This window comes from Bidens hawaiensis, unplaced genomic scaffold, assembly GCF_021521415.1.
Source record: "Bidens hawaiensis isolate Kalapana, Puna unplaced genomic scaffold, B.hawaiensis_p1.1 tig00026657_1, whole genome shotgun sequence".
In the NCBI taxonomy this organism is placed as follows: domain Eukaryota; kingdom Viridiplantae; phylum Streptophyta; class Magnoliopsida; order Asterales; family Asteraceae; genus Bidens; species Bidens hawaiensis.
In genome coordinates this window covers 220663-241795 of record NW_027494296.1, presented here as the reverse complement: position 1 = coordinate 241795, position 21133 = coordinate 220663, and the positions used below count along the sequence as shown (strand labels likewise).

The 21133-nt window shown below is 33.1% G+C and overlaps 2 protein-coding genes and 2 pseudogenes across 2 annotated transcripts; 2 read left to right on the top strand and 2 right to left on the bottom strand.

Moving 5' to 3' along the window:
- Positions 1–18: 18 nt before the first annotated feature.
- LOC143573860 (uncharacterized) lies at positions 19–2015 on the bottom strand (annotated as a pseudogene).
- Positions 2016–7059: 5044 nt separating this feature from the next.
- LOC143573859 (uncharacterized) lies at positions 7060–9001 on the bottom strand (annotated as a pseudogene).
- Positions 9002–13554: 4553 nt separating this feature from the next.
- On the top strand, positions 13555–14892 carry LOC143573864 (E3 ubiquitin-protein ligase PUB22-like). Its single transcript, XM_077058640.1, has one exon. It carries the CDS (start codon positions 13583–13585, stop codon positions 14834–14836), a length of 1254 nt encoding a protein of 417 aa, XP_076914755.1. The 5' UTR covers positions 13555–13582; the 3' UTR covers positions 14837–14892.
- Positions 14893–15758: 866 nt separating this feature from the next.
- Positions 15759–20796, top strand: LOC143573863 (uncharacterized). Its single transcript, XM_077058639.1, has 5 exons — positions 15759–15993; positions 19187–19303; positions 20105–20139; positions 20272–20372; positions 20463–20796. Exons 1-5 carry the CDS (start codon positions 15833–15835, stop codon positions 20547–20549), a joined length of 501 nt encoding a protein of 166 aa, XP_076914754.1. The 5' UTR covers positions 15759–15832; the 3' UTR covers positions 20550–20796.
- Positions 20797–21133: the final 337 nt, after the last annotated feature.

Genomic DNA, 21133 nt, shown 5'->3' with positions numbered 1-21133 from the left:
TCACTAACTTGTGTTGAATGTTCTTCCCGGTTCTTCATTCTAGTCTCAAAGGACGAAGAAGATGAAGATGCAATTTTGTTATCAAAATTATGAGTTTTAGAAGCTTCTAAGGCCGCACTTGACTGCTTTTTATACTCATTTTGGCGAGTCAAATCAGCAGCTTCCTCTTTATAACTTGTTAGTTCTCGGACTGATGTGCTAGAGTTATTATTCTGCAATCTTGATTGAGATTGAGCGGTGATTCTAACAGTTTTCTCACTGTGTTGTTGCGATGTCACTCTCGACTCTTTTTATGAAGTCGACTGGTCAGCTCCCTGGTACTCTTCTTCTCTTTCAACTTCAAACCGACCACTAACTTGTGTTGAGTCTTCTTCTCGCATCTTCATTCTAGTTTCAAATGATGATGAAGAAGAAGCATTTCTCTTATCAAAGTTTCGAACTTCAGAAGCTCCTAAAATCACATGTGACTGCTTTTTGTACTCATTTTGGCGAGTAAAATCAGCAGTTTCTTCCCGGTTCTTCATTCTAGTCTCAAATAACGATGAAGAAGACGCCTTTCTCTTGTCAAAGTTATAAGCTTCAAAAGCTTCTAAATTCACATTTGACTGCGTTTTGTACTCATTTTGACGAGTAGAATCAGCAGTTTCCACTTTATTTTCAGTATCACTGTAACGCTTTTGGATGCTAGAGTTCTTACTCTTCATCCCTGATTGATATTGAACCGTGATTATGTCAGAGCTTATTCGATTTGTATGTTGACTTTGACTTGACTCCACATTAAGCTTCTTTTCCGATTTCTTTCGCCACTCTTGATTCCCAAAATACGATTCAACAGCATTCTTTTTCAAGATCTCACTTTCTTTTTCACCAAATTCATGTCATCTCTCCACGTTTTCTTCTAGTTCCTTATCATAAACTGTATTTTGACTATCCGTTTTTCTATCGTCTTTATACTCACTCGAAGACTTTCCTTAATATTCATCATGTTCCTTCACATCATTTTCGCTATCATACTCACCGGTAGAAGAAACCGAGTAATAAGATGAACAACTCAATCCTTGTTGTTTACGTTCATGATCATTCACCACCGTTACAGAACTTCTCCTCTCATTGCTTAATTTCCTATTTTCTTTAGTATCACACTTCGAATCCCTCTTTATAGATCCTGATTTCACAATTTTCGTTTTACCCGAATCCTTCTTTTGGAACCGTTTTCTATGTCGAACACCAACATTCTACAACCCTACTTCCTCAGTCAACAAATCAAGCAAAAGTTCAATATCATCACCATAATCATCTTCACTTTCATCACTAAAAGACTGTTCATTCTTTTTATCATCATAACTCCAACGCACGTACCTACCATACCTGTTGTTTCCTAATTTCCTCCTTTCATTAAAACCGTAAACCTTCTTATAACAATACCTTCGAATCCGATCCGACTCACTACCTGACGAAAACCTAGAACTACTACTATTACACATCTGTCTCCAACTACCATTAACAATTAATCTCTTGCTAGGTGAAAACTGAATCAAAGTAGACTACCTTAATCCATTGCACAAAAAGCTTGGGTTTGTTCTAGGTAAGCTGTTATATATTGAATGACATCTGGCGGCACAGCAGCAACAACAACAAGACGGGTAACCGAATGATGACGAAATGAGTAAAGGGTTTGTTTCATATCTATCATCGAAGTATAAGGACCGAGAAGGCGTGCATCACAGATGAGTTCAAACAAGTGGTGCGCATCATTTTGCTCTAAGTTGCAGTAGACCGATCTGCAATTCTGCATTAACAATAATTATAAGTCGTAACAAAAGAAAGATATAAGCTTTCCTTGTTTAATCTTATTAAACAGTAGTTTGGTATTTGAAAATTAGTAAGGCTCTAATGATACTATATGTAAGCTCAAGCAATGCAGTTTCAAGAAAACAAAAGGTAGCATAATATGTTTGTATCTTTAGATATGAAAACATATTAGAGTTTAAATGTGTATACAGTTCATGTTCCATATGACTAATCTTACTGTTATTTCTATTAAGTTATACACAACATTTAGGATCAATAACCACATAACCTCGCAATTATATTTACAAGAAATCATGCACAAAGTACATACAAGGTTTACAAATTTATATAAATACAATATATCGCTATACAAGTGTATGACTATATAAGTAAGGTGCAAAAGAGTCGAGCTGCTCGCGAACTACTCGAGCTCGGATCGATAAAAAGCTAGAGACGAGACGGACTTTTCGAGCCCAATCGTCAAACAAAGCTCGTTTAGTTATCGGAAAATTAACTTTTTTATATTTACGATGTCCGGGTACTCCCCAAGTACACCCAACTCCCTAGTCGGCCGCCTAGGGTCCGCCTAACGACTTTTGCAACCTTGTTGTCAGCATTAACGAAACGATAAAAATTGCTAGATACTTAGGATCATTACCATTAAAATATACCACATAAGCCTGCAAACGAACCGAACATTCAGTGAACTGTTCGGTAGGAAGTTCGTTTATTTAATAGACAAATAGACAAACGAACATGAATACAAAGTTTGTGTTCATTTAATTAAACGAACGAACATGAGTGCGTGTTTTGTTTGTTTGTTTATTTATGTACGTGAATGTTCATTTATGTTCGTTTGTGAATCATGTAGTCATATATACTTTTAACAACTTAGTTTGATGTGGTTTTTGAATGAATCATCTATTAAATGTTTTATACTTGTTAGTTTGTGTTCATTTATGTTTTTCTATGCTTGTTTGTGTTCGTTTACGTTTGTTCACATATGTTCGTTTATCTTCTTTCAATTATGTTCATTTATGCTCGTGAACTGTTCGTTTAAATTTTAAATTAGCGAACATAAACGAGCACGAACATGTTCATTTTTTAAATGAACGAATATTAACACATATATTTGTCCAATTAAGTGTCCGTGCTTGTTTAAAGTTAAATGAACGAACACAAACATACTTTTATCTGTGTTCGTTCGGTCCGTCTACATGGCTAATCCCATATATATGCATGCAACTATCCGTTGTATCATTCTAGCATTTTCTAATTAAGAAATCAGAATTTTGTTATTAAGTTCCAATCAAGAGTTAAATGAATTTCTAATTATCATTTTAAATTGCCTGTTATCTAAAATTTAAAGGGGCTTCTGACTTGGGGCCTTTGAATTATTCGATTAGGGAAGATTAGAAATTGGGCTTTTCTGTTCAATTAAATTAAGAACAACAATCCCAACTAACCCATACGAAACCTTTTAATAATATTCATACCCAAAATTTGTCAATTGCAGCTCAAACAAATACATAATTACCTTTAGAATGCATACAGAAATGAAGGAACAATAAACATGCAAGTTAGACTTTTAGCTCAAACAAATGCATATGACTTAACTGCAATAGACCATTAAGTTGCAAAATTTCTAATAACATTCAAGTATGAAATCACAAAAAGTAATCCATATACCCAATCCAACCTTTTTTACAAAACAAACACATCCAACAATTTGCAGCAAAGAACACATACTACAGCACATCAACTATACCAGGATGATTGTGAATCAATTGCCGATCAGCTACTATTCTAATTTACTAACGCTTAATATTCTCAATCTTTAAATAAAAGGATAACTAAACAAAGTCAATCGACATACCAAAAAGAATTTCAACAGTTGAGGCCACCTATGTATGTCTACAATGAAACATATCAAGGCCAACAAATTAAACAGTTCAAAAAAAAGAACATAAGTGCAAACCTATGGAATTGAACTGAACTGAAAACATAGATTGCTACATCGGTTGGTTTCCTTATTTATATATATATATATATATATATATGTTTGAGAACAGCTTCGAGTTTTAAGAACTCAATGTAACAATTTTTTTTTTTTAATTTTTTTTACACATGTGTAATACGTAAGTGTAAGTAATGTACAAAAAATTACAGTATTTTTTTACACACCGAATCGACTTATTACACATGTGTAACTAACAGTTAAACTTGTGTAATTATCAAAAATACTTACTCTCTCTCATGCTTCATTTTTTAATTACATTTAATCTCAGCCACATATTTCATGTCATTTAATTAAATATGCGGTCCAAATTTGAGTTCTTAAAGTTCTTACAACTCAACATGGTTCTCAAATTATCCCTCCCATATATTTATATATATATATATATATATAGATAGAGAGAGAGAGTAATGTTACATCAATTAAGAAATTTTAGTTCAAACATCATATTAGTCATGGTGATCAAATCACAATTTAACTTCACTATCCATATTATCTATCTTTTGATCTAATTATTATTATTATTATTATTATTATTATTATTATTATATAAAGTACAAGTTTGGTGCCGCGACAATTGATTAGTCCACGTGGCACCAAACGATTGTGCGGCATCATTGTTTTGACACCGCTTTACTGTCGTAACGTTCGGGAGTTCATGTTTACCAAAGCTCGGGTGTTACCAGCCCTTTTATTTTAGTTTAAGTAATGTAACATACGTAACTAAAACCGACCAAATTCGCGTCGACTCATTTTTTGTTTTAATTCAAGTATCGTAATGGGCATGACGAAAATTGACCGAATGCCAATTTTGTTTTTGTTTTAGTTATGGTACCGTAATGAACGTGATGAAAACTGACCGAATTTCACGTAGACTCACCGTTCCGGTACCGTAACGAAAACCGACTGTTACCAATTTTGTTTGTTTTTTTAGTTCCGGACTGTAACGAACGTGAAGCGGACCGACCGAATTTGCATAGACTCACCGCCTCAATGCTCATGATCGGAAATGCTAGGGTTTTACCAACGCCCGATTTTACGGATCGATGCCACCCCATTGGTCCAACTCAATTTTTATATATTTTTTTGTTTTAATTCCTATACTATAAACCACGTAACTGAAACGGACTGAATTCACTTCAGTTTACCGCCTTAACTCTGGGACCAAAAGCAGTTGGGCTTTGCCATGGAGCGACGGCGCATCGCGCCGGGTAAAACACCAGTTTCATATAAATACAATACGTCTTTTTCGGAATAAACTTTATTTAAATATTCTACAAACTTTAGACCTAAGGTCTTAATCATTTTGATCTTCACTTATTGTGCATATGTTCTTTATAACTTCCAATTGCCATTAAAATCAAATCGATGTAAAACATAAAGTTAAACACTTTATTCTGATATTTCATGTAGATATATTGGATGATGCTGATATTTCATGTAGATATTTGTTCATTAATTCACCGCTGGACCCACCTTCTTCACTTTAAGGTTTTCCAGAAGCTTAAATCTATCAATGTGTAATGTGTTAAAACTTATAATAAAGAATGTTCCTATTTATGTATTTTGAAGAAATGGTATCATAAGTTATGACATTATATATATCATTGTTAAATTTACATCAATATAGTTTGTGTATGAAACATGACACAAAAAATAATACGCAGTGTTTTTTTTACAAATGTGAGTGCCTCTTGAACTCTCTTGTTCTATACTTCAATCTTCAACTTCTAAAATCTCAACCCATATTTTATCTTTTATGCGCGCCCTGTATCAACATAAGATATACATCATAAACTTGGAACTCGTGTTCAAACCGCAACAAAGATTACAACTATGCGATAGTCGATACTGGTCGGGCCGCTGGTGTGATAGCCATTTTAATAAAAAAATAAAAAAAAAAACTTTTTAAAAGATATTATGGTTTGCAGTTAGGGATTTACCTTCAAATATCATAAAAAGATTTAGACTTTTATAGATTAAGCGACCACACGTTGCACATTGCCTCAATTTATCTTCAAACATCCATAAAACTGTTTCCTGCATAAAAAGTTCTTACAGTTAGCCCAATAATCAATTCTAATGCATCAAATATTTTTTGCAGTCTTTTATAATGTAAAAAAAGATATGTTTTTTTGATAAAATATCGGTCAGAATATCGGTGCCGATAATATCGTCGATTTAACCGATATTATCCGATATTCACGATATCTGTTTTAAGTCTTAATTTTCAACTTTTGGTGTTTAATGTTAGTGTTTTGAGTCTTAATCAGTTCATACCTTAATTGTTAAGTGTTAAACAACTATATATATAAATTCTGCATGATATTAAAATTACCAATATCCCACCGCGATAACTAATATCTCAAATATCGGACCTCGACTAATATTCGATATTTTCCTGCGTTAACTGCTTAGATTTTATTTATGTATAGTAATATTTTTTATGAAACAAAATTGTCAGTTTTGAAGTTAAACATAACTTTTTTTAAAATTAAAAGGCAAGATTTTTTTGATAGATTAAATTTATTTTTAAAAAATCTTGGCTTTTAACTGTAAAAAAAAGTGAAATTTCATGCAAAGAATCATATACCATTTTGTGAGAAAATGTGTTGAAACTGGCGTCTGACCTCGAATGTCAACAATCTGGTAAACGAAACACAAAGATCAGTATTTTCAACAAATTGACATAAGATGATAAAAGTAATATGAATGATCAAACGGAATTGTTTAGTAAAAACAAAAAATTTTACAAAAAAGATGTTTTGGATCGATCCAACCAAACTAGACCCTTACAAAAACGTGACCCATTTTGACCCAAAACCGTTTGACTCGTTACTAAACCAACCCATCTTACTTATTTGACTACCTTTAGTCAAAAAGTCAAACCGGCTGTTTCTAGGGGTGCAAATGAGCCGAGCTACTCGAGCTCGGATTGATAAAAAGCTCGAAACAAGCCGAGCTTTTTCGAGCCCGAGCCTCAAATAAAGCTCGTTTAGTTATCGAGCTCGAGCCTTGTGTATTATTAACTTTTACCTCTGTTGGACTTCTACTTAAGTTTGCACTTCACAGCGGAACTTGAGCCAATGTTTGGCTTGTTTAAGATTTTAAACGATATCGAGTCGAGTTGCAGCTCGTTTAAGGTTTTTCTCAAAATACATTAAAATAAAACAATGTAAATAAATAATGAAAAATAATATACGAGCCGTACCTTTTTCAGATTTTCAAGAAAACGATCACACAAGTTTGTTTTGCAACCATTATATGATAATCCATCATCCAAGTTTTTAGATGAACAGCTGATATCGTCTAAACATAATCGTTTAAACCATTCGTGTTTACACTCGATTCATTATCCAACTTCGACTCTCCAAACTAAACTTCCTTGACAAATCATCCACCAAAAAATCTTTCTTTCGATTCCTAGCAGCCCGCATAAGAATATCATAACTTCTTGAATCGGGCCACAGCCCATAAGTCTTCAAATTATTAAAAACCCGACACCCCGCTTCAACTTCACCGTTCTTGCAAAGACAAACCATAAGCACATTAACCGTCACAACCGACGGACGCGGACCGTCAATAACCATATGTTCAAAAACCTTTAAACAATCAGTAACATTTCCCACATTACCAAAATACTGCATTAAACAAGTAAAACCAACAACATTTAACTTAACCCCTTCATGTTCCATTAAGTCAACAACCTTTTGAACCGTTAACGAGTCACCGAGTTTACACGCTTTAGATAATATCGTGTTGAAAGATACCAAATCGGGCCCCTTTTCGGGCCAGTCAACCCATTCGAAAAACTCCATGGCTGCATCCAATGTTTTCTCCTCACAAAAACATTTCAAGATCGTGTTAAACGTAATATTATTCGGCTCGATACCGTCTCGTATCATACTTCTAACTAAAACTAATAACTCATCTGGTTCACGCGCATAACACAAACAATGTAAGTACACATTATAAACCGCAGCATCAATACTAACCCCACTTGAAACAATATCCCGAATACGATCAAGTGCAGCTTCCAAACAACCCTTCTTGACTAATCCCGATAACGCAGTAGCCGTATAACGATCCGGTGGAATACCCTTTTCGTATAAAGTCTCGTAAAATTTGCAGAGTTGATCAACCATGTTTTCTGTCGAAAGCGCGCGGATAATTATATTATATGTAACAATATCCGGAACACATCCTTTTTTTTCCATTTCGCCGAGTAGACTTAATGACGCTTTTACCCTTCCATTGTCACACAAGCTTTTAATGATTGTTGTGTATGTTTTAACATTAGGGTAACAACCCGAATCCGCTTCCATTATCTTTAAACACCGAAAAGTGTCACGAAACAATCTTTTCGTACTAAAAATCTTTTCGTACTAAAAACCGTAAACACGAACATACATTATGTACAAAACCTTTTTTTGTCACAAAACAAAATAAACCTAATGCCTGTGTAACTCGACCCGATTTACATAAACCCCATAATATCGGATTATAAAAATAACAACTTTGAAAATTACCAAAACACCCTTTTCCCAAAAGCTTAAAAAACACTAACCACGCATCGTTAACCATCCCGCGCTGACTCAACCGGTTAACCAACAAGATCGCTTTCGGCTCGGTAGGAACATAACCAAACTCCAACATTAGTTCCAAAACACTTATCGCCTCGACCAACTCCGTCAACTCCACCGAATCCAAAAATCGCTTAAACACCGTCGACAAAACATGAAACGACGGGACGAACCCGAACTTATTACGCATACTCAAAACAACCCAAAATGCAAACTTTGATTCTCCTAAAATATTCAACCCTTTTAAAAGGGTATTAAAAGTCGGTAAATTCGGTTGCAACCCAAGTCTTATCATTTCCATCTACAACGCGAAAATCCCATTTAACCCGATATTTTTCGACTTTAAGTAACAATTCAACATGGCATTGTAATCATATATAGTTGGCTTATTAGGGATATTATTACTGATAAAATGTATATACTGTAAAGACTGCTTAATATTACCAGATTAAACTGAGTTCTGCATACTGGTTATTAACTCGATGTAATCGGGTGCGGTATCGAGTGACTGAAGACTGGATGATGAAGAAACTGATGCCAATTGATGTAATTGGTGTAAAGATTTGAACTTTATGCAACTTCTGTTGAGTAAAGGTGTAAACAGAGTCATTGTTGGGTTTGATTCAAGAATCTTGATGCAAAAAAACCCATAATTGAAATTGAAATTGAAATTAAAGCTTGATTCGATATGGGTTTGGTGAATTGAATATGGGTTTTGATGGAAAGATTTTTTTTTTTTTTTTTCATAAACCCTAATCAAGAAATTTTTGATGGTTAAAGAGGCTAAAACCCTAAACTGACGTGTACCAATTTACGAGACATATATTTTTATTTATTTATTTATTATTTTTTTTAAAACAAGTGTAAATATGTTTGTGATATTTCATTTATAATATCGCGTGCTTTAGTGTAGGGATGTGAATGAGCGGAGGTGAGATGGACTGAGCTTGTGCTTGGCTAGGGTCAAGTTCGGTTTATTTTGATTTACGGGAGCTCGAGTTGAGTTTGCGAATTTTTTAAGTTCGAGCTTGACTCGTTTATTATATAGTTTTAAATTTTTAATTATAGTTTTTAATAGTTTTATCATTATATGTAAATAAATATTATTATATAAATATATATTTAATACATTATATAAAAGTTTTTAGAAACGAGCCAAACCGAGCCCGTGCTTGGCTAGGTTAAAGTTCGGCTCATTTTGATTTTCGGGATCTTGAGCTCAGCTTGTGAGTCGCTTCTTTTAGTTTGAGCTTGGCTCGTTTATTACATATTTTTTAAATTAATTATTTTTAATTACATTTTTTGGATATTTTTATCATAATTATATATATGATAAATACTAATTATATGGTTTGGATCAAATACAAATGAAATTAACGTGCTAAACGTGAGAATCAAGTAGAGTAATTATATATACAAGTAGTATGATATTTGTTCTATGATTTAATTACATAATTACTCTACTTGTATATATAATTACTTTACTTGATTTTCACGTTTAGCACGTTAATTTATTTGTACGTTAACCTTTCCCTACTATTATATAAATATATATTAATATATTAAATAAAAATATGTTTATTTAGGCTCACAGGCCAGCTCAAACTTGATGAGTGAAGCTCAGGCTCGGGCGACTTGTTTATTAAACAAGTTTATACTAAGGCTTGAGCTCGGCACAATTCTCATCTTTAACAAGTTGATCTCGAGTAGCTCACAAGCTAGCTCGGCTCATTAACATTAACATAACTAATTGTGAACAAGTTTATGCATGTAAAATAGATTAGTCTTAACTTGGTTCAGAGTTTAGACCCGCTAGAACTATTTAGAGAGGTCCCTCTATCTCAATATTATACAAGCCTACTCTTTCATTCTAACTATATATCAATATATCTCCCTCATACATGTACATACACGAATACTTGTGTTCATGTGTGTAAGCTATGTGCATGATAAAGACAAGCCTACTCTTTCATTCTAACTATATATCAATATATCTCCCTCATACATGTACATACACGAATACTTGTGTTCATGTGTGTAAGCTATGTGCATGATAAAGACGCTCACTTGAGCGTCAAGGGTAGTCCTCCAAGACGTTGATAATGGGTCCTTTTTATCGAGTTATATGTAATTACATGTAATATGTTTTAAACACAAATAACTATATGTAGTTACTTGTAATTATATAATGAGTTTGTGTTCTAATATATGATTTTTTTTACATGACATATTGACATGTACCAAAAACGAAATATGCAAGTTTGCATTTGATATACTCATAGTTAATTAAGAACAATATACATATAAATGCATATGTGTAATTGATCAATCATATCTTCTTGTTAGTGAATTGGGATACTAAGTTAAAGTTTTTCATTTTGCTTCAAAATACTTTAAGAAAAAGATATATGATCATTCTTTAGAAGAAGGTTCGGGTTGAAACCGGTTCAGGTTGGGAAAAAAAGTTACCGATTTTTTGATGAAAGCAAGTTAGCATCCTATCCAGTCCATATATAGCCCACATATTCTATAAAAATAAAATATATAAATAGTTTAAATTGTCGGTTTATGTTTCAAACCATCATTAAACCGCCAAAACCGAGATGTGGGCATCAAAGCATCTTGATATATCACCTTGTTTTGAGTACCCGTGTAAGAGAATGTTAGAACTTATAAATTGTCAAATTAGGTGACAAAATTCCATCTTTCATTCTAGAAAATAAACTACAAAGTACAAACCATAGACATGTTCCCCATAATAACCATCCATAAGTACATAGAGCAATCGTTTCACGGGCTGCTTGGTAGTCTCTAAATGATCATTAAATGATTACTTATTAATTATTCAGACTTAATAATAGTTCTTAACCATTAAGATGTTATAAACCATTAAAAGACAGTCTCTTAATGACCATTAAATGCTATTGAACAACCCTTGAAAGCTTTCTTGTATCTTCCCAGTTTGAAATACCAATTAAGCAAAGTGTTACAAGTAACCGAATTCGGGACACAACCGCTTTCTTCCATTTTCTTAACAAGATGTTGAGCTTTTGTAGCTTTCCCATTAACATAATGAATGTTTATAAGTATGTTAAAAGTAGAAACATTTGGGCATATGTTCAAGGAAACCATTTCCTTAAAAAAACAACCAAGGTGTTGTATGAGTATTCTTTTCCAATTGCAAATAATATCATGTTGCAAGTATAATTAGGATCCATATCTATTTTATAAAAACAAAATTTAAAATATATATATAAATTTTGGCCCCTAATATTTGCAAAAAAAACAATTTAGATTATTTTATGTGTCATATTTCATACACAAACAATATTGATGTGAATTTAACAATGATATATATGTCATACTATAAATATTGTCATAACTTGTGTCTTGTGATACCGTATCATAAAAACACATAAAAATAGAATTGCTAACTATCAAGTATTTTAAAAAGTTTTGCAAATTTTAAAATATTACAAAAAGTTATGCTATAAATATTATAATAACATAATCTAGTTGCAAGAAAATATATAATATATGCCACACAAGTTAAAAATTGTGGGTTTGCAATAAATTATTGTATATATTATTACGAAATAAAATAGATGCATGTTTCGGGTCTTGTAAGTTGTAATAAATTATTGTGTTTCATTTAGCACTTAGTCAATCCAACTTTAAACTTACCATTACTACAAGAAAACCATAAAAAAATAAACAACGTAGAGATAATGGAACTGAGTAAAATTTCTTTATTATCATCTTGACCACCTAGTCGTCCAAATAATAGCTTCAATCACAATCTTCTCATAGTTAACTTTAATTTTATAATTTGTTTCGGTATTGTATTTAATATTCATTTATATCCATATTTGATAGGAAATCAACCAGTAACGAATGTGAAACGTGTAGAATTTGAAATTAAACGGTACAAATCTATCGGCAGCGGGACAATATAGATACAGATACAAGATACAACACTTGATCAAACCGTGGGGTGATCTAACACGTGTTTAGGAAACAGAAATCACCACCTAAACTTGTGATTATATTCCAAAGAACACCATCTATCATACCACGATAGAATACAATAATGGAAAATTAACTTTACTCAAACTCCATTTAGAAAATTAACAAACTTTTATGCATGGGGCTATGACCGGGGCATGGGCTCACCTCAGGCCGTCAGGTTTGGGTGTGGTTAAGTACATGATCAAATTGACCCACTTGATGAACAAGACCTTATGTATAACAATATTCTTATTCTTAAGTGTTTTAATCATTACTCGAAAAGATATATCAATTTATTATTAAGTATATATGAAACAAAAGATTAATATGATTTTGCTCATTGACATCTATGCATCACAAATCACAATTCACCATCTATCATCTATGCATCATACGATCGTTATAAAAAGTTGATCATTAATGTTTTTTTAAACGGTCATTACAGGATAACACGTAACATGACCTAAATTCGAATTTATATGACGATACACCCGACATTCATGGATCTAGTTACTCAAATGAAGTTCTCAAAAATAAAATGTTACAAACATCATTAAGTCTTATAGGAGATAGTTATAAGACAACCTACATATGGATGAATGTGTTGTATCTAATAAATAATAATCTATTGTTAAAGGGCCTGTAGATGATGGTATCAAATGTGTTATTAAATACTAAGCATCATATGGAGTTGAATAAATGTGTTTATATGAATTTTATATATAAACAAATACGTAAGCATAATAGGAGTTCAATATTAATTAATGTTTAAAAGTAAACCATGACCAAGTTACAATCATACCACTTTCCTTTTGTCAACATGTAGTGCCATCCTATAGGTTTTTAATTGTTTGGATGAGGTCACACATGACCATAAGGAACTGATATTAGTTCTTAAATTCTCATAATCTATGATTAATAAATAAAATCAACTCTTTCAAATGTCAACCCCCAACCATGTTGCTTACATTTAATTTATGTGGTGTATACAGTTTGCACATGATCATTTAGTTGATAAAAAACAGTATTTGACTTTGACTTTTCTTTTGTATACATTTTCAATCTCTCCAATTGTCCAAATATATGTATATATATATATATACATATGAACATATTACATATATCATTCATATACACATATCTAGCAATAAATTCTTTGATCTTGGTGTGGAACTCGTCAACGATGGATCGATCAAACCATGATTCAGAGTTGGAGTTTCCTCGAGATTTTAGATGCCCCATATCCATGGAGATGATGAGCGATCCGGTCATCATCTCAACCGGTGTCACATATGAGCGAAAAAACATTCAAAAATGGTTCTTTAGCTATAAAAGGACTACTTGTCCTGCCACAATGCAAAACATCAAAAATTTCGATATTACCCCTAACCACACCCTCAAGAGGCTCATTCTGGCATGGCATAATAGTCATTCGCCATCTTCTTCGTCTTCTTCAACTTCACCATCGTTTTCACCTTTGTCATCGCTCAAGCGCGATGAAATGGTGTCATTACTCAAAACCCTAAACTCGAGTCCATTTAAAGTAAGTTCTTTGAAGAAACTTAAAGAAATAGTTGAAGTTGGAGATGAGATGAAGCATGAGTTCATGTTATTAGGAGGCGTGGAAGTTGTTTTTCAATTAATCCTCCAAATTTTAGCTGAAAGTGCGGATTTCATGGTGTTTAGAGCGTGTGAGGAGGCTTTAGCGGTTCTTCAACATTTTCCTATATTGCAAGAAAGCGATGGGAAAGTGATTAAATTGTTCTCGAAGCCCGAATTCATGAAGTCAATGGTTGTTATTCTTCAAAGAGGAAGTAAAGAAGCTAGGGTATACGCGATGTCTATACTTAAGAAACTAGCAAGCATGGATTTTAATTGGAATATTATTGTAAATGATCAAGGAGTCGGTATGTTCAAATCCATCTTAGAACTTGCATCCGATGAGATATCAACTAAAGTAAGTTTATCTACTTTGAAAGTATTGATAAAGATTTTGGATTCATCTAAGGAAAGTCGATTAAAGGCCATAGAAGCGGGTGCAATGTGTACCCTAATTGAGCTTCTACCAGAATCTAACCGATCCAAGTGTGAGAAAATACTACTAATAATCAAATTACTATGCGAATGTGCAAATGGAAAGGTTGCATTCATCGAACATGGTCTAGGAATTTGCGTGGTATCAAGCAAATTGTTCAATGTATCGGAGATAGCTTCGAAGATTTGTGTACAAATATTTTTGTTGATAGGCAGTTTTCATGACCCTAAGGTTTTGGAGGATATGTTGATCTATGGTGTGGTAAAGAAACTAGTGATATTGATGCATATGAGTGGACCTTCATCAACAAAGAACAAGATGGTGGATATGTTTAAAAAGCACAGCTATTTTTGGAGTCGATACCCTTGTTTTCCTAGTGAATTAAAAGAATATTGTGTTTGAATAATAAATATGTTAGAAAACCAAAAATGTGTGTGTGTGAGGAATAAATCTTTTGTAAGATTCCTGATATTTTGTTAAAAGAATATATGAAGGAAAATCTAGTTAAATTGACTTTTAATGGTGTAAAATCTTGGTTTTGTTTTGTCTTTTTTTTAAACAAGTGTAAAATGTAAATATTGTTCTTGTGATTATATTTTTTCGAACGACATATAAGCTTGATAGGTTGAAGAGTATGATTATTGTGTACTTAATACTAATAATGCTTTATAACTTCTTACAAATCATGAGCATGATCATTATTTTATTCTACAGTCCCGCTAGGTTTTCATAATTCAACTTTTCAACCTTATATTCCGTTAGATTTTCTTACAAAACAGTTGTCAAAACTCAGCTCGAGCTCAACTAGGCAATGTAAAACTAAGACATAGAAGTCTAAAATACGCAAAACTTAAAAACACAAAAAGCTCGTTAAGGCTTAACGAGCTTCCCACACATAACTAAACGAGTTTTATTTGAGGCTCAACTCTGAAAAGTTCTACTCGTTTTTAGCTTTTTATCGATCAGAGCTTCAGTAACTCGTGAGCAGCTCCAGCCTGTTTACACCCCAAGTTTTTACTAAAAAGTTAAAATTAAGATGATGTAATATGTAATACTTTAAAGTATGTGACCCAAACAACAAACCATCACAAAATTAATAATAATAATAATAATAATAATAATAATAATTATTATTATTATAATTATAATAATAATAATAATAATAGTATGTGACTAAAAAAACTCAACTTGGTTCGAGTTTTATATCGATTCAGACTCAAGTAACTTGCGAACAGCTCGTGTTGTTTAATTTTCACTAAAAATTTAAAAAGTAAGAGGACTGAATATGTATTTAGTTTAAAGCATATAACCCAAACAGCAAAACAACACAAATTATTAATTTGTAAATACGGTCAACGGTGAAAGTCAAAATTAATCCCCAAATTGGAAGTAACAACGATGGCGGTACGGCAGAAAGCGGTGGCGACGCTGCCGACGTTAATGCGAGCGTTACGGCCGTCAATTCCACAACGATTGCCGTCACTCCGACGTGGGTTTTCGTTGTACGATCAAGTTAATCTTATTGATAACGTTCCCGAAGATCAATTGCGATTCCAAGGGTACTGATTGAACCTAATTATATGATGTTTTTGAGTGTTGATTGAACGTAAAGTTGTGATTTTTGAAATGGGTTTTTGTTGTTTTTGTGATTGGTACGATTTTAAATAAAAAATAATAATAATAAAGTTGGTAATTAAGATTAATTATGAGTAATTAGGATTTTATTGGTTTACTTAATTAGGGAGTGTAAACGAGCTGAACCCGAGCTTGTCTAGGATCGAAAGTAGTTTTTAAAGCTCGAGTTCAGCTCGTGAGAAGTTTTTCAAGCTCGGGCTCGCCTTTGTCTGTTAGTTATTATTATTATTATTATTATTATTATTATGTTTTTGATTATTTTCATATATTTTGAGAAAAACCTTAAACGAGGCTAAGCTCGGCCTGAGCTCGTGTGCTACCTTAAACGAGCCGAAACTCGGCTATGCAGTCTGAAATTAATGCATTGAAGTATAAAACAGGTAAAACTTGAAAATACGCAAGTCTCTTTGAAAATTTATGGTTTTTATGATTTTTTGAGTGTTGATTGAATGTAAATTTGTGATTTTTGAAATGGGGTTTTGTTGTTTTTGTTGTGATTGGTAATTAAGATTAGTTATGACTAATGGGGTTTGTGTATTGGTTTACATAATTAGGGAGTGTAAACGAGCTGAGCCTGAGCTTGTCTAGGATCGAAAGTAGTTTTTAAAGCTCGAGTTCAGCTCGTGAGGAGTTTTTCAAGCTTGGGCTCGCCTTTGTTGTTAGTTATTATTATTATTATTATTATTATTATTTATGATTTTATGTTTTTGATTATTTTTATATGTTTTGAGAAAAACTTAAACGAGCCGAAACTCGGCTATGCGGTGTGAAATTAATGCATAGAAGTATAAAACAGGTAAAACTTGAAAATACACAAGTCTTGAGCTTGGGTCGAGCTTGAAAAGGCTCCACTCTTTTTGAAAACGTTCCCGAAGATCAATTGCGATTCCAAGGGTACTGATTAATCCTAAATTTATAGTCTTTATGAGTGTTGATTGAATGTAAAGTTGTGATTTTTGAGATGGGGTTTTGTTGTTTTTGTGATTGGTAATTAAGATTAGTTATGAGTAATTAGATTTTTAGTGGTTTGTGTATTGGTTTATATAATTAGGGGTGTAAGCGAGCTGAGCCCGAGCTTGTCTAGGATTGAAAGTAGTTTTTAAAGCTCGAGTTCAGCTCGTGAGTAGTTTTTCCAAGCTTGGGCTTGCCTTTGCCTGTTAGTTGTTGTTATTATTATTATTATTATTATTAGTTTATGTTTTTGATTATTTTTATATGTTTTGAGAAAAACCTTAAACGATCCTAAGTTCGGCCTGAGCTCGTGCGCTACCTTAAATGAGCCGAAATTCGGCTATGCAGTGCATAGAAGTATAAAACAGGTAAAACTTGAAAATACACAAGTCTCGAGCTCGGGTCGATCTTAAAAAAGCTTGACTCTTTGCGATTTCAAGGGTTCCGATTAAACCTAAATTTATGGTTTTGTGATGTTTTAGAGTGTTGATTGAACCTAATTTTGTGATTTTGAAATGGGTTATTGTTGTTGTGATTGGTAATTGAGATTGGTTATGACTAATTAGGGTTATGTAGATTCTTTGTATTGGTTTACATAATTAGGGGGTGTAAACGAGCTGAGCCCGAGCTTATCTAGGCTCAAGATTGGGTCGTAAGTAGTTTTTAAAGATCGAGTTTGGCTCGTTTGGAGCCTTATTTATAGAGCTTGAACTCGGCCCGAGAATAGTTTTTCAAGCTCTGATTAGGCTGTTTGTTATTTGTTAATTAATTTATATGTTTTTAATTATTTTTATATGTTTTGGGGAAAACCTTAAATGATCCTAAGCTCGGGTCGAGCTCGTGTACTACCATAAACAAGCCGAAGCTAGGCTCGAGCTCGGCTTTGCAGTGTGGAAATTAATACATATAAGTTTAAATGAGCCTAAATGAGCATCCCACGCTAGGTTCGAGCTCAGGCTTGGCTCGAGCTTGAAAAGACTTGACTCGTTTGGACAACATTGTCATAGATCAATTGCGATTTCAAGGATTCTGGTTAAACCTATATTTATGATTTCATGATATTGTTGAGTGTTGATTGAAACTAGTTTTATGATTTTAAAATGAGTTGTTGTGTGACTGGTAATTAAGATTAGTTATGACTAATTAAGGTTTTATTCCTTTATTGGTTTACATAATTTGGGGTGTAAACGAGCTAAGCCCGAGCTTGTCTAGGCGCGAGCTCGGCTCGTGAGTAGTTTTTAAAGCTTGAGTTTGGCTCGTTTGGAGCTTTATTTTTAAAACTCGAGATTGGCTCGTTTGTTGGTTTTCAGGTTCGAGCTTGGTCGGGCTCGGCTCGTTTATAACTTATTAGTTAATTTATATATGTTTTTAATATTTTTATATATTTTGAGAAAAACCTTAAATGAGCCGAAGCGCAGCTCGAGCTCATGTACTACCTGAAACGAGCCAAAACTAGGCTTGAGTTCAGGTGTGCAGTGTAGATTAATCATGACTAAATTAGAGTTATGTTGATTCTTTGTATTGGTTTACCTATTTAGGTATTCAGTTAGGGGTTTAAACGAGCAGATCCCGAACTTGTCTGGGCTCAAGCTTGGCTCGTGAGTAGTTTATAAAGCTCGAGTTCGGCTCGTTTGTAGCTCTATTTCTAAAGCTTGAGTTCGGCTGGTGAATAGTTTTGGCTCGTATATAATTTATTAATTAGTTTATATACGTTTTATTATTTTCTTATATATTTTTAGTAGAAACTTAAACAAGTCTGGCTCGAGCTTGTGTACTACCTTAAACAAGCTGAAACTCGGCTATGCAGTGTGAATTTAATACATAGACGTACAAAACAGGTATAACTTAAAAATACACAAGGCTCGTTAAGGCTTACGAGCCTAAACTAATTAATAAATAATACACGATCGAGAACCGAGCATAGGCTCATTAAGGTTTTTCTCAAAATATTTAAAGATAATAAATTAGTGTATGTAAATTAATTATTAATAAATAATATACGAGCCGAGCTCAAGCTTAGAAAAAGCACTCGAAACAAGCCGAGCTCGAGCTTAGTCAAGCTCAGGCTAGGCCTGGCTCCTTTACAAACCTAGTTATGCGATTGCGAGTAAAGATTATTTTTCACTAATTAGGGTTTATATTGATTACTTCTATCTGTTTTTTCAGGTATACTGATACTGGATTCACTGTTAATGGAGTAGAATACGAAGGCAGTTTACTCTGTGTCGGTAACTTGCTATTGTCATGGACTCCAAAAAATATGTCAGATATAACTATAGACAGGTATGCATTGAATCGTTTAAACTATTTACTATCCTTTCAAATATATCTCTCTGATTAAATCTTCGTAGAATTACCAAAGCGGATATGCGTAATATTTATCGATTTGTCGGAAAAGTTTAAATAAACAGTTGAGCTTTAGCTTTCAGTGGTGCAAACGAGCCGAGCTCAGCTCTATTTTCAAAGCTCGAGCTCGGCTATGAGTAGGTTTTCAAGCTCGAGCTCGGCTCGTTTATTATTTATCAATTAATTTTTATTTAATTATAATTATTTTTATATATTTTATTCTATTATAATTTTATGTATAAAATAATATATATTATTTAATTATTTATATTTATTTTTTCATAACACTATACATATTAATTAATAATTATTAAATATATACATTAAAAAAATTATATAAATGACAGGCTTGTTTAGGCTTGCGAGCCGGCTCGAGCTCGATAACTGAAGCTCAGGCTCGGGCTTGTTTATTAAACGAGCTTACTTTTAAGCTCGAGCTCGGGCTCGTTTTAGCTAGGCTCGATCGAGCTTTTTCACGAACCGATCTCGAGTAGCTCGGCACGTTTGCACCCCTCTTTCACTTACCCTTCCCATAATGAGTGTTAAAGGTGAAAGCTTTTTTGCCACCTCATCGCTTACATGTCGAGATTTATCCCTTTCACCATCCCATAACACACGACGTTACATTAAAGAAATTTATGAATTTGATTTCATACATCTAAAATATATCATATGTTAATTTACCTTTTTTTTGGTTTCACCTGACCTAACACTTGTCATTTTATTATGCGTGCGCAGCCTATCCATCTTCCAAGCAGTGCGGCCCATACCAGGTACGATGATTTAATACTTTGAGGCTCATTATATATTTGCTAAATTTAAACCGTCTTTTAGTTATGATAAGCACGTGAGTAAGCTTTTGTTGATGCATATATACTTGACGGTGCATACACGTTTTATTCCAGAAATTTTGATACTTGGAACCGGAAGATATATCCAACCTGTAGATCCCGAGATTCGCAAGTTCATTCGTTCTACCGGCATGAAGTTAGAGGCCATTGATTCAGTAAAAACTCTTGGACACTTTATTTTGCAATATATCTAACGTATGTTTATGTGTCTTTATGATTTTTAACGTTGATACATATTTGTGCAGAGAAACGCATCATCTACGTATAACATATTAAACGAGGAAGGCAGGATTGTAGCTGCTGCACTTCTTCCGTATGGAGTTTCATCTTAGTAACTTTTTCTACTTTACTAGGTTGTTGGAATGTTGAAAACGTCGGATAGTCATGCGTTGCAATGATATTGTGATAAAGATTTGATTGTTTGATGAAATGTTTGTCGAATAAATTTCGGTTTGTCATGATTGGTACGATTTTTGTGCATACTTTGTGTATAATGAAGAGAGTGTGTATGAAGATTTTTTTCAAGTGAGTAAAATTGACATGTATAAATGTTCCAATAACAACCCTTAGTGTTAAGCAAATTCACATTTGTCTCTGAATTTTTATAAGAGTTATCTTACAGTCTATAAATTTTAATAAACTTACTTTTTTTTGTTAGTTATTTTTATGTTCTTTTGATTTTTTTTATTTTGCTTTGTTATCTTTAAAGAATAGTGTGTTGTATTTAATGTTTTGTTGATGTTTTTGGTAAATATGACACATCGTACATAGTTCAATGTCTTTACATCTACTTTTCATTCAGTTTTCTTAATGTTCAGAAAAGTTGGATGGTGATTGAAGGCGGCAACGGTAGTGGTGTTCTAAGTATCATACTCCCTAGAGTTTGTGGTTTGAAGATAGAGTATTATAAATCGTT